At 35.6% G+C, this 24,836-nt stretch overlaps 1 protein-coding gene across 11 annotated transcripts in view; it reads left to right on the top strand.

Annotated features, from left to right (window-relative positions):
• The window catches only part of ADGRB3 (adhesion G protein-coupled receptor B3), a 458,541-nt gene that overhangs the window by 192,055 nt on the left and 241,650 nt on the right, over nt 1-24,836 (top strand). For all 11 annotated transcript variants that reach the window (XM_032104724.1, XM_032104729.1, XM_032104733.1 and 8 more), the window contains 5 exons: nt 7,229-7,393; nt 10,882-11,046; nt 11,933-12,097; nt 18,394-18,495; nt 19,084-19,190. In XM_032104724.1, coding sequence (XP_031960615.1) covers nt 7,229-7,393; nt 10,882-11,046; nt 11,933-12,097; nt 18,394-18,495; nt 19,084-19,190 — 704 coding nt within the window. The remainder of the gene's footprint in view (nt 1-7,228; nt 7,394-10,881; nt 11,047-11,932; nt 12,098-18,393; nt 18,496-19,083; nt 19,191-24,836) is intronic.

Here is a 24,836-nt window from a genome sequence, read left to right on the forward strand (position 1 = left end):
GCAGCCAATAAATAAAATTGTGGATGTTTTTGAACTGTATAATGATAAGAACTTGAAATGATATTATTATTATTATTATCATCATTATTATTATTATTATTATTATCATGGGTTTCCTAGGGGCATTTCAGTTAAAGCAGAGAATTGTAATTCTGTTCACCTGTGAATTTTTTTCATGTCAGTTATTATTTTCAGAACAGTCAAGATATGGAACAAGAGCACCTTTTTTCTGACAGTTTCATTTTTTTTCAAAAAGTCTATATTCTCTTATTTTCACTCAGAAAAGAGAAGGTAGCATGAGTACAAAGACAAACTAGGGAAGAAATCCAGATCATGAATACATTAAGGAGCAGAGACTAATTAACAGGGTGGGTTAACATATATTATTTGACCCTGCAATTGTTTTGCCATTTAGGATACTCTCTTCTAGGCAATGGGCCAGACAATGTTCCATGCACAGTTATGTCTTCATGGACTTCCCTTTACATTGTTCTGGCAAGAAAGGGCAACAGCTACCTATCAAAGAAAAAAAGATCAGACAAAAGTAACTCTCTTACATCTGACACACAGTAAAGGTCATCAGTATCTTGCATCACAGTTTTCCTACTCCTTTTGTCTGAGAGTTATGGACATCGTTGGAGTTCAGCAGTAGTTATACACTAAGGAGAAGAGACAGGCATATTCAAGTGAGTTGCTGAAAGGGCACATCTTTCTTTAAACTCTACCTGTGGATCTGATTAATCTATGATGGGAAGCAAGAGGGAAGGCATATGCCCCGTGACTACATTAATTTTCCTCTGCTGTGAGTGAAATGCAAAAAAAAAGACTATATACTATCCTTCAGATGTACAAATTCCTCACTCTGTAACATTTGAACCCAAGAGGGTGGTGAGACATCTTCAGCTTCTAGGAGAAGCTCAGTACATTTTTGAAGTAAACTGTCATACACAGAGAACTCTTGGACTTTATCTCAATGAACAGTAATACGTTGAATCAAACTCTGATGCTGCTACTGTGTGTTGAAAAATAGCCAATGGGCAGTGCATATGTGATCCCATCCAAGTTTGTGTATCAACATTCTAAGCATTTAGGGAGCCTCTGTAATGGAAAGCAACTTACAAGATTGTCTCTATAAAGCATGATGGTAACAAGAATTGCTCTCAACACCTAATGCTTTTCTATTGTGCTTTAGGTGAGTGATTCACATGAAATTTCCTAATATTTCAGAGTAGAAATGCCTAGTTAGAGCGGAATTTTAATACTTTAGAAGTGTTAAAACTTTAACGCATGGAAATGTTTCCATACAAAAATGGCAGCTATTTCTAAAACAGTTAGAGTAGCTTAGATTGTGCGAGAGGTGGGAAATACTGCAAGAGAACTCTCAAGTACAAAAAGAAAAAATGAAAGAAGAGAACTATAAAAGAAATGAACAAACATTGCAAACAATCAATATAGATATAAATATTCATTTGAAATTATGTGAAGAATGAACATGAAAACACAGTCCATCTCTCACAATGAGTTCTGCCTGATTTCTTGCTAATTAGTATTAACTAAGAAGAAGAAAGAGGATTAAATCATGTAATTTTCAGAATTTTATCTTCATTCTCTCCAGGAAGGGATACGAAGTTTTCACACCAAAACAAAGCAAAACAAAACAAAAAAATCCAGGTAATGCAGAAGTCAAGGTAATTAATTTGCTGTCAAATTTAAACTGGAAAAAAGTTAATTCTTAGATATGATGTTGTCACACAAACTTTAAACAATGCTACCCAAAAGACTGCTACCCAAAAAGATTTCTCAGGTCAACAGAGGAGCAGTTCCCTTTTATCTTCACAGTTCAGGATACAGCTTTTGTTTCCAGAGACCCAGTATGAGCAAAGGCTACCAATTCTTGGTTTCTACACTGCCAAGATATTTTCTTTTTCAGCTTGCCACAGCTGATTCTGATAATCTCTATGTATCTTGAGTTACCTTTCCTAAATAATTAGTCTTCTGGCTTAATCTTGCATGTTGTTCCATACAGTTACAATAACCATATTAATTTATGTTGTTCTCTGTCTAATGACAGAATCACTACTGTGTAGCAGTGTGCAAGATTAGCAATTTAGAAATGTGATTTTCCTAGGCACAGCTCCATTAATTTTCTAAACATCCCTTTAATTATTAGCCCAAATATCCTCTGTCCTCATTCTGTTATGTATCCTGAGTCAGAGAGTTACATAGTTCAGGATTATTCCTGGTCCATGCATAAAAAAAATACACAGTCTTTACAGTAGTTTATTTAAAACAGACGTTTGACAAAATGATTAGTAAAAGGGTGGGGGGGGAATTGTGAGAGCTGGAATGTTTCGTAATCAAAAAGTTGCCCCTTCAACATCAAAAAATATGCAGAATGGCCTACTGTACTATACTTCATGCATCTATCCATAGGCTTCAGAGGAACCTGTTAAACTTGCAAATACTAATGCAAAGCTTTCAGACTATTTTTTCTCTTGCCTTAATATATTCTTTATAAACACTTTACATATTAAACATAATATCCAAGATACTCACTGGAATGTTAGGGAGCATATTTCTCTGTGATCTCAATGTCCTGGAAAAATTTGAAAATGGGATTCACCACCTTCATATATATGTATGTATTGGAATAGAACTTTAAATTTCAGAATAGTATTACTGAGAGTTCAAGCAAAATAATGAAGGAACCACTATTTACATAATTTTTGGGTTATTTGTATTTATTTCAGACCAATACTATTCTAGAGAAGTGCAGCATAGTAGACAACAAAACATAGCTCAGGTAATTTTTGTCGTCACTGGTTCTTTTGTGAGTGGGGACACCTCAGGATCCATTCCTGCAGCGCTACTGATTCTTTTCAGTTTAGTGAATGCTTTCTAACACAGCTAAAACTTAAGAGGAAAGAACATGGGATTTCCATGTCTGCAGATTATCTCAGCTTCTATTTCTCCTTCTCTATTGGCTTCAACACCTTTTACCACAAAATTTAGCTGAAGATTAGCATTTTCAGGCTTATGGGTAAAGCAAGACATGGCAGGAGCAGGAATACACTAAGCCATTTCAAACATTTTTATGCCCAAATGCTATACTTCGGCTGGTGTTATATGCTAAGGTAGTTTTATTTACCTCCCTTTTTTCTCTCCATTGTCCTGTTGCAACAGGGCCTGCCAAAACGCTTGTCTGTATCTTTCTTAGAGGCCCCCTTTATGTAGTGGGAGGCCACAATAAGGTCTCCACAGAGACCTCTTTTCCAGGCTGAACAACCCAAACTCTTCTATCCTGTCTTCATAGGAAAGATGTTCCATCCCTCTGATCATCTCTGTTGCAGTGCTCTGGACCAGCTCCAACAGGTTCATGTCTTTCTATACTGAGGATCCCAGAGCTGGATGCAACACTCCAGGTGGAGTAGAGGAGCGGAATCCCCTCCCTCGCCCTGCTGGCCATGCTGCTTTTGATGCAGTTGTGTGGGGCTTCTGGGCTGCAAATGCACAGTGCCGGCCCAGGTCCAACATCTCAGTGACAAGCACCCTGAAGTCCTTCTTTGCAGGGCTGCTCCCAATCCCTTTATCTCTCATCCTGTGTTGAAACGAAGTTGCCCCCAAGTCATGTGCAGGACCTTGTTGAACATAATAGCATTCACATGAGCCTGCTTCTTGAGCTTGTCCAGATCTCTCTGGATGGCATCCTGTCTTTCAGGTTTGTCAATCATGCCACTCAGCTCAGTGTTGTCTGCAGACTTTCTGAGGGTGCACTCAATCCCACTGTCTATGCCATTGATGAAGATATTAAACAGTACTGGACCAGCACCACTTGTAATGAAACATCAGCGGCCGTAATAGTTTTTCAATATCTGTTCAATTTAAAGCTGAACAAATCAAAAGCATTTAAACCCCAATAAAAATCTCACAAAATATGTTTGTAGGATGAAGGCCAGCATGGCCTAACACCTCCTCCCACTTCACAGCAGTTGCATGTTGTGAGCACTGTGGGTGTTCACTTCAACATGATTAGGTTCACAGAGTGGCAGAGAGATGGGAAAGATGCTCTGCAGTAATCCAAACTTGTTGTGTTAGCAATGTTTTTGACAGAGAAACTGGCAATAATCTGAATATTTTTGTCCCAAATAATGAATCTTGCATCTGAAACTGTGTTATAGAAAACAGTAACTCCTCTGCGGGCCAGCTCTCCATCTGGTGTAATTTGGCATAGCTCATCTGGCTATAATTCATCAGATGCTATAGGGGATTTTTTTGCATTTAGGAAATAGTATTAAAGAAAGAAGATGTAAATAAAATATCAGAAATAAAAATCAAGGGTAAGAAACTTTAAAGTTTTAAGATATTCTTATAAAGAGAATCTGGATAACACTGGGCACTTCTGTAATGCGTTGAACAGATTAATTCTTCTTGATATTTGTTTTGCTGAAATTGGTTGTTTTTTACAGTTACGCCTATTCCATCCTTGACTTCAGTATTGATCTACTAGTTTCAGATATAAAAATCTATAAATGCAAGAAGCTGATGTGAATTTTTTACTTAATGAGCTAAAATTTGTTGTGGAAGATAATTTTTGGCACAGCTTAATTTAAACCACAAACAGATAGAGGCTGCTTTGAGTGCACCCAAAATGAGACATTTTGTCTTGGCTTATGTTTAGTTCCAAAATAACAAAAGAATTGTTCTGTGTTGCTGCTAACATGCAGTCAGCTCTTGCCAGAAGAAATATACATCCTTTTGGTTAGAGGTAGTACCTTTAAAGAGCCACTCAGAACATTTTTTTAATTTTCAAATATTTTTTAAATTTTCAAATAAAGACAACTAACTTAGAACATTTTGACAGCATAGAATCAAAATTCCAAATTAAGCAATAGACTTGAACTTATATGTGCCCTGAAAAACCCCACCATGTGTCTACATAGAGTCAAGAACTTTCCAATTTATCATTTTTCCCAGAGAATAATATTTTTAGAATTTGGGTTAGTTTTGTTTAGCTAAGTTTTAAATTTTGTTGCATCTGAACATTTTAATCAACCATTGTGGTATCAGGAGATGAAATTATGTCATTGTTACTGCTGGTTATTGTTTGGAATCTGAACTGACAAACTGTTTTCTCCTTAATTTTGCTCATATAAAAATTGGGAATCTTAATGTGTCTGGATTCGTAATCTAATACTTTGCCAATGAGAAAAAAATTCTTTGGATTATATAGCTGAATCAAAATATCTGTAGAAGTATAGTACTTGTTGAGAACTGATGAAACTAAAAGAGTTATATGCAGGTATAGTTATAAATTTACTATTTTTAGAAGTGCTAGGCTTTCTGGTTTTGACAAAAATGTTGCAATTAATCAAGGTTTCTAAACTAACTAGACTAAAATCTGTCACTTTAACATTAATTTGGACTGTTCCTAAGGGTTATTTTTTTAATATAATGCAGGTGGATTTGATATTTAGAGTAAGATAATAAGGATGTAGGATGTGGTCTTTTTGACCACTTTTACGTGACCAAATGAAAACCTTTCATCGATTGAGCTGTTGTCCAGTGGGTTAAAATCTTCCCTGAATAAAGCTTGACATTTTCTGTCAGAAACAGTTCCTCTGAGGTTAGCTAAGAAACTTTTTAACCTCAACATAGTATCTAAAATGACAATTTTTCTTTTTTTTAATGAAAGGCAATGGAACTTACCTACTTGCAGAATTCCCCTTGATCTTAGTGATGAATTTGTAATAATATGCCAGGGAGCTGAATTTCCTTCCACAGCCTTGCAACTGAATTTCACCTCAGGAAATGTTATTCTGATCCCTGCAAGAAAAGGGTTGTATTTGTAGAAACTGGGCAGGTGACACGTGCCTTCAGGGCAAAGGAAACCTATATATGAGAAGTTCTTTCACAGTGATGAAAAAAAGTGAGGACAAAACAGAAAATCTATTTCCTCTGTAATGTTGTGAATCATTACCAATGATATACTCAGATGCTGTACACAGTTTGCCCCTCCAGACACCCTTCAAACAGACAGGGCTTCAGAAACAGAGTTATGTGATACTGACTGAGATGTTCCGTCTGGGTACTGTCCTTTTTCTTAAATGCTTGACATTACTGCAATTCTCATCACTACATTCCTGTTCTCACACTGCCTAATTTAAACTGGTGCGACTGCTCTTATTTAAGCAGAAGAAAAATAAGTAAAGTTTCCTTTGCAGTATTATTCAATTTATAGAGAATTTATAGTTTTACCAATGTATGTGTGGAATCATCTTACCCAGTACATGCTTAACTATAGTATGTTAGAGAACTTTCTGGAAATTCCCCTGCATTTTTTCTGTAAATGGATTGCATATGGTATGTAAGCTCACATGGGTACTGTATATCAGTTTCTCCTATAGTAGAAAATGCTTAAAGTAGAGAAAGATTCCTCTTCTATGATTCTTTATATAAATATTACCAAATATTTGTATATAAAAATACTGGTATAAGTTTGTAATTTATTGTGAACTCTGAAGGTATCTGCGGTTTGTTGAATGAGCGTTTTTCCAAGAGTAAAGCTGTATTACTGTGTCTGTTAAATCAATGAATATGTTCATGTAAGGAAATGGTACATATCTCTTTTACTTACATGGTCTTCGAATTTTTGAGGAAGATAACCAAGCACATCTGCTGCCATATTTCCACCACAATTTAAAAAATTGAAAAAAACTTTAAGATTACTGCCCCAGTTTTTTATATTGACACAGTAATAAATTATTGCATTTATTCCTATAATTTCAAAAGAAAACTTAATTTTGACTGCTTCTAGTTTTTAGAGTTGCCTTGATACAGAAAGTATATGCCTGATTTTCACAAAAACTAGCCTCCTGAAAATCAGGGCTATTAATGTCAAGTCAGGCACCAAAGATGTCATAACTAACTTCTGAAAAGGGAAGTCATCTTGCTTAATACCGTCAAAGAACAGAAACTGTGGTAGCGAGATTAGTTTAAACATTAGAGAAAATGTTTCAAAGTATATTTTTAAATAAGAGAAAATATGATTAAATTGAAATTAACTAAGTTTTAAAAAGTACTTGTTTTCCTATGATAAAGCTTACCTATGTACTGATTTCCTTGAAGGTGGAAAAATAATTCCTATTTAAAATAGTGATCTTGTTTATCTTGAAATCGTTTTGTTACTTGTGTGTCTGTTTCTGGTTAAAATCTGTATGGTTTGTTGCAGTACATGGCGTTTGGGAGGAATGGTCACCTTGGAGTTTGTGTTCATTCACATGTGGTCGAGGCCAAAGAACTAGGACAAGGTCATGTATACCTCCCCAGTATGGGGGAAGATCATGTGATGGACCTGAAACACAACACAAACCTTGCAATATTGCACTCTGCCCTGGTGAGCTCATATAGCAACTCTCTGCTTTGTTACAGTGCGTTTAATGTGGGTTGTTTGTGGTTTCTTTTACAGCCCTTTGCACACAGGAAAAAGCAAAACATTATCCAAAGTGCCTAGATTGGGTAATATTGTTCATAATTCTGACTGTAGTGGTTAAAGTATATAGTCAGGATGGTAACTGTTCAAGACACAAGCAAACAATTTTTAGTTTCTTTGAGGTACTCTCTTTGTAGGGAACAGAATGTTGTGTAGGAAATCTTGATTCAGGATGGGTCTCAGAGAACCAAAAGGCAAACAACTTTCTGAGTGTGGCTTAAAGAGAGACATTCAGAGGTCACATAGTTTTTGTCCACCATATCTGTATGAATTACGTTTGCTTAGATGTTCACTGTAATTATTTATTCATCATATGACAAACATATTTGTGAAACCACCCATAATATTTAAATTGCTGATTTATTCAAAATGGATATTATTTACATGTGTACAGACAGAAAGGCTCACACAAGCTAGAGCATTATTTCAATCCCCGTTAAGTCTTTATGGTACAGATTTTAGGTGCCTCATTTCTGGGAGTTATGTGCTAAACCAATTTCAAAAAATTACCACTAACCAAATAAACAATGCATGGGCTTCATGTCCATCCACTAAAATTGAAGCTAACTGAAAAAAGAGCATTCTTTCAAAATTTATTTTTTACTTCTTGTCTTTAGATTATGGTTAATTTAGACCAAATTTTTCAAAATACATGTATACATATATAGATGCGTAATATATATATGTATACATATATATGAGTGCATATAATACCTGAGTATTAAAAGAAGTTCAATTACCATAAAGAAGATTATATATAATAATAATTTATGGTTATTGAACTGATTCTAGTACTTAGGTACTAAAACCATGTCAGGTAGCAGTAATGTGAGAAATTTCTTTCATGCATTCTGTTTGACCGTGTGAAGGTTGCCCATGCAGTGGGTTTGTTGACTATTCACAGTTTACAACACTGCTGCAAATAGATTCTTCATGACCAGAACTCTTCCTGTAAAGGATTGATGGACAGACATCACATTAGCAAATGGTTGTTTAATGTTTTGAAAACTGAAATGAAGGAAAAAATGAAACTTAGTGTCGTATTAAAGCTAAATTTCTGAGAGTTTTATGAAACCTGAACTTTGCTTTTCTTCTGGTCAGCAAAGCATATTCTAAGTTTAGGAGGAAATTTGTGGAAAGGTCTTAGTGTTAAATGCAGCCACAAAAACTTTACATTAATCCAGTTTTTGGCCAAATTGGCAGCTATGCAATTTTACATGTGTGTACACCAAAGTAACTAATATGATAATATATTGGAGCAGAGTTGTCAACAAGACAAATGCCAATAAAACAGCAGAGAAGAAATTAATGCATATAATTCACTTCAGTATTGCAAAGAAACACAAAAGATATTACACCTAATCTGTCAAAATAAACAATTATTTGAGAACTCTGGATTTTGAACAGTCATTTGCACCTAAATGACTTTCAGAGGCAGTTCTATACTGTTAAATTTAAAAGTAGCACTTTAAGTCTCTGTTCAATATTAAGATTTGCTGCAATTTGCATGTTCTATTTTTTAAGGGAATCTTCATGTTGAATTCTCTATTTTTAAGGGTATTTTTGAAATAGAAAACTCACATGCTATTTTCTCCTAAAGATAAATAAGAGAGATGTATGAAATATATACGAGAAGCCACAGAATGAGTTTTTTCCAAAGACAGTATGATAATTGATTTGATCTTTCCTACACTAAATAATACTATATAGCAATGAATAAAACTGAAGAGGGTGCATTGAAATGTAATTTCCATAATGTTTTCCTCTTCACATAAACCTTTTATGATTAATGAGTGGAACTAGCGTCCATGTTTGGAAAGATTTCCATTTTCTGCTGAATAAATTATCAGGGCACAGCTTCATAGCTTCAGAGGCATCTGCATGGAGAAGTGGTTCACAACCAGTCATTACATAGAATATTTAATATAGAACTTTAGGGAAAAGCCTCGGAAAATCTCTTCCTTTAATTCACTGGTGCTGAGATTCTGGGCCCAGGATATGGATAGTATCTTTGAAATATTCTGTTGTTAATGTCTGACAATAGTGAAATAGTTTACCTCCATTATTCACTGAATAGTGATGCACTCATACAGAACAGTATGTTTAATCACTAACTTTTAAGATTCTGCTTCCTATTTTAGATATTAACACCATCAGTTTAGGGAGCTGCTATTCCAACTCCCCTTTAGAAGAATCCTGAAAACAGGGTTTGGCAAGTGCACCAAGGGAAATTACTTGTTTGGAGTGGTGGTGCTTATATAGCAATAGTAGTTATAGAACCAGGTTTTCAAGGACGAGTATTAATCAAAATTATATTAGAACCTACATTTTGAGATTATATTTAACTGCAGGGGCAATGAGGAACTGATGATTGCCGAAATCTGTATGAATGCAGGATCCCGAATTAGCACAATTAGTCATAACATGTTTCATAATGCTTGCCTGTTTTAAAACATACTGTCTAGTCCTATTATTATCGACCATATAATTTTTAGCTTGTCTGGAAGCATAATTGGTTTATATTTTTCATTATCTTGGTTTTTAATATTTTCATTTACCTCAAGAAGCTTTCTGATATGCAAAATTAATAATAACAGTCATTAACCTTTACTCAGGAAAATATTTATGCAAACTCAAGTGCATGGGCTAATACAAATTACTAAATACAGAACGATTTCCACCATTTCCATATTGTTTAGACGTTTAACTTCACAAATTCAGAAAGAAGATAATGCAATATGTAAACACAACAGCAGATCTGATAAGGAAGGAAGAAAGGAAGGAAGGCCAGTGGTTGCTTGCTACATTTTACCTCAAAAGAATGTTGAAGAACTGGGATCGTTTACCTTACAGGGAGAATGAATGATAAAAATATATTCAGCATTGCAAATACAGAGAAGAGAGACTGTGTGTGAGGCAAAGTGGTAACTCCGTTTTCCTGTTCAACTAAAGACATCTAGTTTCACAATCAGGACCAATAACTTTATAATCTGACCTATCTGAACTATTACTGCAGTTCTTATAAATCACTTCAATGGGCTTTATTTTTTTCAGGGCTTATTTACATGATACAAGAACAGCCCTCACTTTTGCCTAAAAAGACTGTTCTTTTTTATAAGGCCTTGTTTTTAATAAGACCATTCAAACTGTATGTGACCAAAATCATTATATAATCCTTTTTTATATCAGTCTACATTTAGAGGAGATAGAATGCTCTTTACTTGAAGAAAAAGGAAAACAGTTTTAAATTATTTTAAAGCAGCTCATAATGTTGGTTTCTGTATTTGATTGCCTAAGAAAGCAGGCTGGGCGCAGCCTGAGGGGCTGCGATCACCTGCCTGGCTCCGGTGCTAACTCTGCTGTGTCCATCTCTTTTGTGGCCGCGGCGGCAGTGGACGGACAGTGGCAGGAGTGGAGCTCGTGGAGCCAGTGCTCGGTGACCTGCTCCAATGGCACCCAGCAGCGAAGCAGGCAGTGCACGGCGGCGGCCCACGGCGGCTCTGAGTGCCGAGGGCCCTGGGCCGAGAGCCGGGAGTGCTACAACCCCGAGTGCACCGGTGAGTACCGAGCGGCTCCAGCGCCGGGCAGGCGCCGGGGCCGCACTGGCAGCAGCTCCGAGCCGGAGCGGGGCGTACGTGGCAGTGTGGCCCCAGCAGGCTGCAAGGGGCAGAGCAGCTGCACCCACAGGGAGGCTAAAACAAAAGAAGTCATTAACTACAACACAAGAAGTTTCATGTCACCACGAGTAAGAACCTCTTTCCATGGAAGATGACAGAGCGTTGAACAGGCTGCCCAGGGAGGTTGTGGAGTCTCCTTCTCTGGAGACATTCAAAACCTGCCTGGAGGTGTTCCTGTGTCACCTGCTCTAGGTCACCCTGCCTTGGCAGGGCCATTGGACTGGATGATCTGCAGAGACCCCTTCCAGCCCGAACCGTTCTGTGATTCTGTGAGTCCTGGGGCCTCATTTCTAATTTACTTGATGAGGTAAAAAGCTAAAGAATGTGCCCTGAAAGGCTGCATGAAGGCTGCATATCAGCTTTTTGCTTTTTTTTGCTGTTTGAAGGACATTCTGCAGTTTTAAGCAGATATGGTTGAAGCCTAAAAATTTGAAGTTTTTTCATTAACCTAGAAAGTAAATGTATATGAACTAATTCCCTTTTGTGCTGAGACTACTTCATGATCCTCTCTCAGTACAAAAGCAGCCTTCCAGGTATAGATTCCATATATACTTACCTTTAAGCCTCATTTGCTCTGTCATAGGATGTAAAAATCAAGATCTTAAAATATCACATGCAAAAATGTTTTCACTTACTTTTTTTTAAGGGATATTGTAAATATATATCATTACTGTACAACAATACTATACGAGTAAATTTAAAAAAAGATTAATTCTCCATTATGACTGTCATCCTGTCACCACTCTAATTCTACTTTTCCAAACAGCGAATGGCCAGTGGAACCAGTGGGGCCATTGGAGTGGCTGTTCCAAATCCTGTGATGGTGGCTGGGAGAGGCGGATAAGGATCTGTCAAGGTGCTGCTGTGACTGGGCAACAGTGTGAAGGAACTGGAGAGGAAGTTAGACGGTGCAGTGAACAGAGGTGTCCTGGTGAGATGAAAATATAATTGCTGTTATTATATGCACTATAATATGGCTTACTTTAATGGGCATCTTTAGGAAAGACAAGATCAATGTCTGTAGAGCAATAGCCATGAAGAGCCATAGCTAGCCTTGCTTTAGACAAGTCCCTGCTGGTTTTCTCAGTAGATTTCTGCTTATGCAACTAGGTGCAAATTAGCTCTATTGGACATATGAGCAATGCATCATGTTTTGAATAAATAAAATTACCATAGTAAAAAAAGTTATCACAAAAATATTTGATTGCCTAGGAGTGCCTGTAGTATCTGGAGCATGAACAATTTGCTACAGAAAATCTCTTTGAATGCACTGTATCTGAGAATATCAGGGCTGGCTTTGTAATTTGGAATTCCTTTTATCCAGTGTACAAGTGATGTCTCTAATACATTTGGGGTAAGTTCCAGTTCAGTAAAAATAGGGGCTAAAGTGAGCCTTACCATAGTGTAAAGAATGAATGAATGAATGAATGAAAACATGAGCAACATTTTATAAAAAAGAAAGTAATTTAAAAAGAAAGACACATCTTTCCTGTTTTACTATAATGCTTAAATATTACTTTTTTTTTAATAAAATGCTTAGTATCATTTTTTACTTTGGCCTCCCAACAGGTTTAAGTCCTTCCCACTGAAATCTAATAAAAGTGTACTTTTTGCTTCTTCAAAAATGATGAATAAAGAAGACTATCTGATGAATCAGATAATATTTATTGGTAAACACACATTGTCCTAAAGTAAAAGAATGCATTGTTGGATAGGTGAAAGATAGCAAAATAAGGTGTTAGTACGGTAAGATGTTTTAGCCATTCATTTGGGAAATTACGTGATCTGAACTGCAAGCCAGGAAGCAGCAAAAAATCAATCTAGCAATCGGACTTCTGGACATTTCGCTGGCTGTGTTCTCTGGTAGTCAGAGAAGGACTTAAATGGGAGGGATGCTTTGGGTCAGGAAGCGAGAAATTTATCAGATGTGAATTTTATGTTATCAAGCCCATATTTTTCATAGGTAGCAGGTTTATCCCTTGACAGTCATCAAAGAACAGTTTTCAAGGTATTTGCAGTACAGTAGAACAATTAATCTCATTGCATTTGAAGAGCAACAAAAAGACTAGTTAGAAAGTTGTAACACTGTACTGTAGAAGTTAACTGAATTTAACTTGCTTTTTAAATGATCTCTTTAATTTTAATAAAAATTTCATTATTTCAAGAGCAGTACAAAATAGTATTTGCATTGGATTCCTAAGCAAAATAATTTCCACAGGAAATGCAGACTTCCTCTATAAAAGCACAACACTAATAGAAGATTAATATGAATCTTCTCAATAAGCAGACAGTCAGATAAACTAGCTTGTGCTTATAAAACCATTCTTGAAATAATTTGCATTTTATGTTTAAAAGTATAACCATACTGCTGCAGTCCAATTTTCAAAGGTTGCCACCTGCTGTTAATAAAATATTTTACAGGTGTATTTACAAGTCAAATGCACACAGAGCATTATTTGCCATTTGGTAAATTTATTTATTTACGTGATTAATTCCAGATTTAGTGTGCTTATAGAAACTATAACCTAAAGCACCTTTTAATACGCTATGCTTGTGCAGACAATTAGAAATGAATTACAGATTTATTTGCCTCTCAACTGACATTTACTGAAGAGTCTCAGATGTAAATGTAGAGAGTGGATAATTTACCAAAATTTTATAAAATTACATACAGATTTACATTCTATAAACATAAGTAAAATTGGAAAGTGCTATACAGAGTTGTTTAAAGTATAAGCAAATTTCATTATTTGTATGCTTTTCTTCCATATCCCTAAAATAGCTTAGAAAACCTATTTTTGTCTCACTGGTTTCTTGTTCTATGTAAGCCACTGAAAAATGTGAGGAGCTAAAAGGTTGATCATTTTTCTTGTATTAGCATTGCTTAGCATAAAACAAGATCCTCAGGTGTGTAGAACCATGTAATATTTTTGTAAAGGGTATGAAGCTGCACCTGCTTGTATTACCCAGAGGTCTATAGACTTATAAAAAGTTAAATTATAGCTGCTTTAAACTGTGGAAGCAAAAGGGTAATAAAGCCTTGTTCTGTTATGGTGGCTGATGTTAATAAGATGCTTTGCAAACAGAGCTGTTTACTTGATAACTGAAAATCTTGACTGGACATTCTGTAGTTTGAGTTCTGCATTATCTGAACATTTTACAAAATTTTCTTCACAGTTTATCAGTGATTCTCTTCAAATGGCTGGGGCATGGATTGAATTACTTTCAGCAGCATTAACAGAGGCAGGCCCAGAACTGCTATCTAAAATTTGATTTCTCAAACAGCTTGGTTCTGGACAAATTTTGAATATCTTTCTTTGTGAGTTGTTTTTATTCACTCTATAAATTTTAAAATTGTTCTTTTTCCTTCCATTGTGTAATGAACTGGGAATGAAAAGCAAAGATCTGAAGATATTTTGGGTTCAGTTATTGCTCCTTTGTTGCATCCCAAATGTTTAAAGTTAAATTTCACTCCTAGTATGTCAGCAGTACTCTGCACTCAAAATATTTTTTTTGTGAAGGATAACTTCAGAAAATTGGAAAGAAATCAGAGAAAATAAAAAACTTCTATATTTGGTAAGCAGTCACTCAGGAGTCATGGCAGAAAACTTACACAAGATGAATGAACACTGTGTCTGTCCCATAAGAGTAATAGAGACAGCTAGATAACAAAAGACATTGCCTCTGATAAGGAGTTACATGGCAAGATGATCAGAAACTTGTAGAAAGATGTGTAAGAGAAATAAGGCAATTTCCACCAACTGTGTCACTAAAAATGAAGAGATGTGAGAATCAGAAACAAAGTGCAGCATTATTCAGGATAGAAGACTTCTGTAAATTTATCTTTATAAAAATAGGACTAAGTTCTTATGACAGCTTTAAGAATATATCATGTTCCAATAATACAGTATTGGTTTCCAGAAATACTTAATTCTCCAATAGTTAAATCTATATTAACTCTATCCATGTTTCCAATATTAATGCTTTACCTGGATTTTACTGAAGGGATTCGCAGCATATTTTCAGTAGTAGAAAGCCTAATATAGGAACCCTTTAGACCAAAATATTACTGAAAACAATGCTAGACTGTCTTGTTAGCTAACAGAAAGGCAAGAGTGCACAATGCCTGTCAAAGACTACCTAATGATTTCCTGCTGATGGTAAAAGTCTTTTTCACAGCAGTGTTAGATAGATAAGATAGAATGTGAGAAGGGAGAAGATTCAAGTAACTGGCAACAGCTGAATAATAAAATTAAAACTTTGGTTTTTGTTTTGTCTCTGATTACAACACTATTCTATAAGACATTCAAAAAAATTTTTTTCCTATTGCCTTTGTTTATGATAATTTTGCCTGGGGCACTGAATGATCCAAGAGAGGAGCTTTAGTTCTATCATCATGTGAGCTACTGTGTGCTGTAGGCTAACTTGCCTCACCCTTCTGTTACCCTTTCCCATATTTGTTATCTGCCTGCGTAGATGGTAAATTCTGTGCGGCTGCATGTGTCTCTTGCTTTGTGTGTTGTACAGAGCTTCCACAGATCCCAAGTGGGCTGATTGCCTCTGACAGATGCACCTCCTCTCTCCAGTAATGTCAGAAGAAGACTGTGCCTCTAGATCATTGACTTTGTTGAGTGTTTGTGCTTAGGTGGGATGAATTCAGGCCTATCATTACAGGGGTGTAACGTGTTACATTTGAGTGCCTGCTCTGTGTGGGAAGATACTGCTGATTCACATAATGAGTGAAAGAGGCCTGTCTTTTATTTGCCAAAGATAGCAAATTTTACCTCAGTATTTGCTGTTTGCTTTCAAATTCTAGTAGTTCTTTATGATTTTGTGGAGCCAACTCATATTTATCTGTGGGCGTGTTATGAGTTACTTGTGCTGTAGTTACAGAAATACTTGAACTGGTCCTGAGAAGAGCCAGCAGGATCAATGAAGCTTTTTAACTCAGATATAGTACCACTCCGGTGGGACTGTAATGCCTCCATGAGCAACACGGGTTGCAGCCTCACAGATGCTTTAATGTGGGTGGATGCCTGATGAGTAAGCTCTGCCAAATATGTTTTAGCTTGGGGAAGAACAAGTTTGTTTTTATCTGCAGCATTCCTTGATTCCTTGATTCTTGTACAAGGCATTAAAAGGCATTAAGAGTCAGCCAGAGACCAGGAAAACTTCTTTGCCTGGGCTAAGCGAAACTTCTTCCAAATTTCAGCTGCTTCCACACCTCTTTCCTGATAACTCTAGGTCTTGGGAGTGCCTTTTACTTTGAACACAACACACAAATGCACTCTTTATCTCCGGTACGAGGTTAAAGTCAGTATAATCTTGATAAACTTTAATTCAAAAGCACACTAGTATCCTTCCAAACAGATGGGAAATCTCTGATATTACCTGTGACTTGTTAATATAAAAGAGAAAATATGGTGTATTTAAGTGTGCATATAGATGCATGCATATATTTTTTTTCCAGAAAAAACCTCACATTTAGCATTCAGTATGTGGAGAGAAGTAAGAGTTTTAGTTCTGAGAATCAACACCTAAAGTGGTGATTAGTGAACACAACACATTTGAGATGGCCGCAGCTGCATAACAAATATAGTTCTCAAAGAACTCTAGCACTAGCAAATTTACGTAATTTATAATATTACCTCCTTATTATGTTCATTTATGATCCCCAAAACAGAACATTTCTTTTGTTTATAAGGTCATAATAGAATGGTAATTGCATTTGCTTATGTCACCAGATGGCTTATGTTTATCAAAATCTGGCTTTTCCCAGTGTAACACTGTCCTGATGCATTCACTCTGTGGGCATATCTAAAGTAGGGCTAGTACTCTGGATTATCAATATAACTGACTTTCTTTGGGTTTTGCCATTAATGGATCTCTTGCTTTTTTAGCAGCACCAACTGTCTTGATTTACGATTCAGGAATGCTGATGGTGAGGCAAATTTAGCAAGCAATTTTTCTGCCCAACTGTGATTCATATTAGTATTACTGAGCCATCTGCTAGGTATTCTTTGTCCTCTACTAAGAGAGGGTACAGCTTTGTGCAAAAGTCTACTCAGTTCCCTTGCTCACACTTCTGTCAGCAGAAGTACAACACACGGAAGATGGACGATTTTATGGGTTAGATAATGGGATGGGCAAAATCTGTAGTCTGTTCCTGCCTCTGCTAGAGATTTTCCGTGCAACCATGGGTGAATCATTGAATTGCTTTCTGCCTTATCACACCATCTGCTAGAATGAATTTCCTTTCTCTTTTCTTTTTTCTTGCTTTGTAACCACTTTGCTGTAATACAGCAGGGTTACTTTTTTTTTCTGGAAATACATAGAATAATAAACAATACCTGATTTTCTCTGCTGAACTTGGAGTGAATTAGATTTCAGTAACTAACATGTCAGTGATGTAAGTTGTGAGATATCTTCAGCCAGATGTTTTCTGTGTTAATCTAATTTACACAAAAATCATAAACTGGATCTACAGTAACATACAAAGAGCAAAAGGAATCTGTAGTCATGACCATGTGAAAATAAAACATGAAGCATTTGCTGAAGTTTATTTTTCCCCATGCAATTCTGTTACTACAAAATTGTGACAATATTTTTCCCTTTAAACGGTATTGCAATAACCAGTAAAAGGTTATTTTGTTTTATAGACACTCAGTCCCATGTTATTGACTATACTTTCTTAATTACCAACTTGTACTGAAACACATTTCAAAGAAACAACCTGCTTTTATAATAACCTTCAGAATATACAACTCTCATTTAGCACCTTTAGCACATTTAATGTTTCAACTGTCTTTTCAGAACTGATTCTTTCATATACAGATTCAATTTTAGAACAATCTTTACAAATTTTAGTTTAAGATTAGCATCATAGCTTATCACAGTTTAAGTGTCCTCATCTTCTGATAGTTACTTAGTGTTATTGATCAAAATAGAGCAACAAGGAAAGATTCAAACCTATTAACGTTGCAACGACAACCTAAAAAGTACTTGCTTGCTGGAGAGAATAAAGCCACAGATTATATGAAATAAATACCATCACAAAGACAGATATGCAAAATTTCAGGCTTCTCATTTTTGTACTTCAAACTTAAAATTAACCCAATCTATGTTAACATACACATCTCAGGAAAAAATAGGATGAAATTGAACACTTATTTTTCTGATATAAAATATGTTAATTTTTCTATTTAAATTCTCATTTGTAAATTACAGCACCTTATGAAATATGTCCTGAAGACTATTTGATGTCAATGGTGTGGAAAAGGACTGCAGCTGGGGACACGGCATTCAATCGATGCCCTCTCAATGCCACGGGTACAGTACTACTTTGAAATCTTATGATGATAAAAAAGGGGAGAAATCTTTTGCATTGTGTCCTAGATAAATTATTAGTAGACTCATATAAATATGCAAATATGTGAATATATCTATAAAAACTTCACATATTTACTTATGCATATGCATGCAAGTATACACATGTTCATGTGCTGTCTCTTACAGCTTACATATATGCATAGGTCTGTGGTGTGTGTATATATATCTCTATATATACATATGTATACACATACATACGAGCATGTAGTCACCCCAAGACAGAGCATTATAGCCACAGAGAAAAAGCTGACAAGAAATCCATTTGACTGGATCAATGAGGCAAAATGATGAAAATGAGGGAAAACATAAAAAATATTTTTAATTAAGAAAACACTGCTAAAAAACAATCAAGTAAACATTGAAATATGTTTCAGAATCTTGTACTATTCTCTATATACCGATGATCATTGCATGAAATTGTTTCTGTGTGTGCCTTTAAAATAGCATGGAATACAGATTAAATAAGGTTCATTCTTTCCAGTTGCTCTCACTTATATAAATATTTTCTGTCTTCTTTGTGTCTTACAGGCACCACTAGCAGACGCTGCTCTCTCAGTGTTCATGGAGTGGCCTTTTGGGAACATCCAAGCTTTGCTAGATGCATATCAAACGAGTACAGACACTTGCAGCATTCAGTAGGTGCAAAGTCAGCTTTAGTACTTGCTCTGTTTATTCATTACTAATCATTGGCATGAAAAGGAACTTACTTATTTACTTTTAGGTTTCTGATAAGCAATGCCAGGAGGGAAATAGATCTGAGAAAGGATAATTTATATTAATGGATATTATTTTGATCTTGTGTAATGCTGGTGTTTGTGAAATAAGCCTTGTCTTACTGTAGAAAAATGAATCAGATTCCCTTCTTTCATGTCCACTGTGTGAAATTTTTATAGGGGTCAGAGGCAAGACACAGTTTATTAGAAAATGAGATGTGAATAAATGAGATTTACTGGAAGAGAAACTTACTGAGAATTTTGCAATATCGTGAATTCTTTAATTGCAGAGTAGGAAGCCAGGAATATGTCTTTTTCTATCAAATTTAGAACTTCGCCTTCAAATGTAACAATAGGAAATGATTATAGGGTAAAGCTATCGCAGTGTCTTGGAAAAGGTAAAGTAACTCCAGATGAAGAAATACTACATGGGTTTTTTTCAAAAAGCCTAACGAAAAGTTTCTTTGCAAACCACAGGCATTATACAATTATGCACTATCTAATTATGTTTATATAGATAGATGTAATACATTATGTGTATTGCTTTATAAATATGCTACCATGGTATATGTTAGGTATATTGATTACCCTCTATTCAGCCAGGTTAACACTATAGTGGGAATTGAGCCTTTGAAGGTTCTCATGGACAATGGGTTTTCCCTGCATGATATATTCTACTGACATTCTTATTACTCTGCATCCTTTTCCAAAGGCCAATGCTCCATTTATCATTCAGCAGAGGCACACTAATACAGCTCTGTGCTTCATAACTTCCCAACCTCTCAACCAAGTGCAACACTTCTGTACTACATTTAAAATTCTTTGGTGGCTTGGAAAGCAGTAGCCTGGCTGCCATGCCTCAAATCTGGATTGCTGCTTAGAAGAGATTTTGATTAATTCCTTTGAGCTGCATTTCTGTTTCGTTAGATCCAATTTATTTGAGGCGTGGGATTTAGTTTCAGAGAAGGCCAAAGCAAGAATTATTTTTAAAATAGGACAGAATAGATTGTCAAAGGAATTGTCCCCACGACACAGAAACTTTTCTATTTTACACAGCTGCCTGCATGTTCATCTCTCCTTTTAGTGTTCAAGCTCAAAAAACACATTAAGTTGGCTGCAATAGTTTTGCATTTAATAATTTTGGTATTTTATTCTTTTTCAACAATTTCATATGTTGTGTCTATGCTAGTTTGCAATTCAGACTATGCAAAATGCTGTTTCATGCGATTTGGTGGTTTGAATTACCTAGCTTTGGTAGGCACTGGTAATTTTTCACGAGCCACAAGTCTGACTTGTTGAACAAAAGAAGATGTTTCTAACCTAGAGAAGATTTATCTTTTGTTCCTACATTTACTTTTTGGAAATATTAATTACGAGTAAATGACACTGTGAAATATACTTTCTGCCAAAGAACATTTAAAAATAGGTAAAGCTTTTTTTAAATTGCTCAAGCACCTTAACACATATTATTGCTGCACAAAATTTAAGTCTTGTTCATGTGCATACAAATTACAGAAGAAAAGTGGACTTTTGCATTTGGGAGCTGTTCACAAAGAAAATTGCTCTTGTCTTACATCTTTCTGCTTCTCAAAGTGAACAACTCAGCATATTTAAAGAATCAGAAAAAATAGAGGTAAAGACCTATAAGGTCATCGCCCTGCAAATGTAGGCTTGTCCCCCCACGATACATATGTCAGTTCCATAAATCCCTGAAAATGGGGCTTTATAAGGAACCTGCTGACAGACGGTGTTGCTATAATAAATATGTGTGCTTATGAAAGCATTTATGAGATGTCTCAGTGTTCTTAACTTACCAATAAAGTTATTTTACCAACTCAGACCAGGAATAGAAGTGGGTATCACTCAGTTCTGTGAATATTCCCATAAAATCAGAGTCTGAGCTGAATCCCTTTCATTTATTATCTGAAATATATAAAAGAAAATTGGATGCATAGTCTCCAAAAAAATTATGTTCCTGAAGTTGATCTAAAGCAGTTGATATACATAAATACAATATTTAATATATTAAAGCATAGAATACAGACAAATCCCTATATTTTTGCCCTCCAAAGAAGCCACATATGATCTAGAACCAGAAATCACATAGTAGAATTCACATGATGCTGTGCCTGAGAAAATATTATCTAAAGAAAAGTGTTCAATATGATGGGAGCCAGAGAAGACTTCCTTGGCCATAGACCCTGCTAACCTGGCTGCACTGGTGCTGAACCGGAAGCTTGTAGTTATACTAGTAAATAAACTTTAGCTTAAAAGCCGTCCTTGTAGTCATCTGCACTGTTAGCTGTGTATCTGTTTGCTTGCTCCCTGACATCATTTCAGACCATACCAGTGAGCAGTCTCCCAAACCATGCCTACCATCCTTTAGAGGATAGCATAGCAGAGAGGCCACTAGATAAGCAGGCAATAAAAGCATGATTTTCTGGGACAGAGGAGGGATAGAGAGTTAAACATGAGGAAACCACAATTCTTTGCTATATATAATGTAGAATTTTACCACATAACCACAGGTGATTGACCCCTGAAGACTGTTTCCTTACTCTGTATAACTACTGTAGATTCACTGCCTCATGCACAAAGCTTCTTGTATTTTTACAGTTTTCTCTATTACTCACCTGGAAGTGACATGGGACAAGTTTCAACCCTTAATAAGCAGTATTAAAGTAGCAGAAACACAGCTAGTGCTGTGTGTTCTTCAGTTTGACTCAAGACTTGTATTGAGACGAACATGGTAGCTCTGTAACTCATGCTAGAATGGTGCCATATTTTAATCTCAAAATCCATTTGAAAGTCTGTTTGTAAAGACGGAGAGTCGTTAAAGCTAAAAATACACCCATAATGCTAAAGATAATATACTTTGCTCATAAACGCCAGCACCATGAACAGCATCTCTTTTTCCAATCACTTACAGAATGTGCAAGGCAGACTTACTGCCTCTACTGCATGCCCTAGCACCTCAGATGTAGGTTATGGCACCTCAGAAGAAAACAGGGTTTTCTATTGGTTGTGTTGTCTGGACTCATGGATCACTTTTTGATACATATGTCAATATTATACTTCATATTCTATTGCAACAGTTTCAGAGTAAGGCATAGTCTTAAATTAATATATCTCAATATATTCTTGAGATCCATCTGTACTCCTCTCCATTTTTTGTTGATGGAGAAATGAGACCGCTTAAGCAGGAAATTTATCTCAAGTCTTCTGAATTAGTGCCTAGCCACTCTTCCTTCTTAATGTTCCTACATCTCCATAGGAAAACTCATAAAATCCCTGGCATGTTAAAAATATGATAACCACAGGGCCTCTGAAGTGTACACTGTTCAAGTACACACTTGAACATGATGAAATAGTAGAGGGGGATGGTTTGACTTGTGGAAATCAACACTCAATTTATGTCTTTTAAGGGCACCATGTCCTATACGATAGGAGTTTGAGGAAAAGCAGTTAAGAGAAGGATGCATGTCAGCTATGCTACAAATATACAGCCTGTATTTCTGTTAGGTTTTTTTACCCTGTGCACTATGGAATACAGGTTCCTTTTAAAACTAGGGATGATAATTAGATCTCTTTGAATAACAGAACCAATTAATAATTAATAATTTATCCAACATTTGGTACAAATCAATCATCAAATGAATTCAACAAATACTGTGTGACCAGCTTGTACAGCTGGTTGACTAATAAGAAAATTTATTCACTGAACATATTAAGGGACAAAAATGCCCAAATCCATGAAATAAACCTTTGGGAAATTATTTGCTTAGCTTTAATACTAATATTTAAAGAACCTAATTAGGATTATTCTTCCTATAGCATGATAAGTGGAAAATTCAAAGTGACAAATAAGTATACTTTGCCTCCTGAAATCATAACCTAGAGGATCAAGCATTAACTTGATGAGCAGAAAAAGAAACATCACAGATCATATACCAGATTTTGTTCTGCTTTTCTTGCATTGTCCTAGTGTGTTTGCAGTATCTGCAGCTTTGCATAAAGAAAATGTTCTTAGTCAAGTGCAATGTTTTGAGTCTGTTACCAGACATTGTAGCTGAGAAGACTATTTTGCCCAATGATGTGCAATCTGTTAAATGTGTTCTTGAGAAAGAGGAGATTACAACAAGAAATCTTTTCAAGTGTCTTTTTTATTATGAATGGAAATGAAGTCATAAGGTTTAATAAAATCTAGTGGCAGAGGATATCCTTTCTTCAGTTCCTCCTGGGAAGTTCTTAGTCACATACTGATCACCAGAGTTTTGTTAATAGTGAGGAATTTCCTTCCTTTCTGTAATTCCATATTAAATTCCCAGAATTTGGAGGATTTTTCCATTCTGTAGGATAGACGTATTTTGGGTTTTCAGACCATTTTACAAATCAACTTCTGCTACGGCAGAAGTTACTGACCTTGCTGAAGCCTGTTCTCTCTTTCTACCCTTGGCATATACTTTCCTTTTCTGAAAACTGAACTACTTCAGTCTAACTAACATGTTTTAATCTCTTTAAAGTGTATCTGTTGCTAGCCTAATGGACTGTTATATGTAAAAAGGCAGATTAGATGATGATCTAATGACCCCAACTTAGTCTATATAATATTATGAAGTATGCTACTCATTGTTTGTTATCTTCTTTTGATCTGGAAGCAGAAAATGGTCCACCTTATTGTTTTACATAGAGTTGTCTATTTTACCTTGTAGTTGGTAAAATACTTGGACTAGTGTCTTCTGAGGTGTGTCTTAGGTTTTTTTTACTTTATTTGGATAAACAGGGTAAAATCTTTAGATATGAGTAACTGCAGGACCAATAATAGAATCAGTGATTAGGAGCCCACAGGACTATTTCAGATGTTATCCAAGAAAGAAGATGACTGAAATGCCTCAGTAAGAGTAAACATTTTGCTTTCATACACCCTTGAAACCTATGGAATTTGGTATGGTACAAGCAGTAAGACTAAGAAGCAAGACACCAGAATAAGGAGTATCCTACATTATCCTGCTTCCAAGAGGCATAGATAAAGAATTCTTCATCTATTCTTAATCCATTCTATGGATAACAGCCACCTAAATTAGAAAAAAACCCTGCAAAACAAGCAAAACAAAACAAAAAATGCAAACTGAAACAAGAAACCACTTACCTCCTCCCCAACTGTCCAAAATCTAAAAACCAGGAAACAAAAGACTTGAATGGAAGCTAATGAAAAAAATTTAAATGAGATTAAAATAATTAGGTATGGAAGAACAATGAAATTTCCCATCTTATGAGCTTTTTAGAAATTGAGTACCGAAGCTTTTAAGACCATTTTAAATGAAAACCATTAATACATAACATCTTACCATAGAACATTAGAAACTGATTTTGTGAAGAGGGAGGAAACACTTGAATACATAGGTTATTTCTATTTTCTACTCTGTTATGTATTCATATTAAGCAATAGGATTTACTGAATTAAAAAAAAAAAAAAAAAAAGATAATTTTGTAAGGGATCTGCTTAAAAAGTATTAATATTATTGCCTTGCCATGCACTGAAATAGCCCTTTTGCCTAAAGTGAGTTT

This window comes from Corvus moneduloides, chromosome 3 (assembly GCF_009650955.1).
Source record: "Corvus moneduloides isolate bCorMon1 chromosome 3, bCorMon1.pri, whole genome shotgun sequence".
NCBI lineage: Eukaryota > Metazoa > Chordata > Aves > Passeriformes > Corvidae > Corvus > Corvus moneduloides.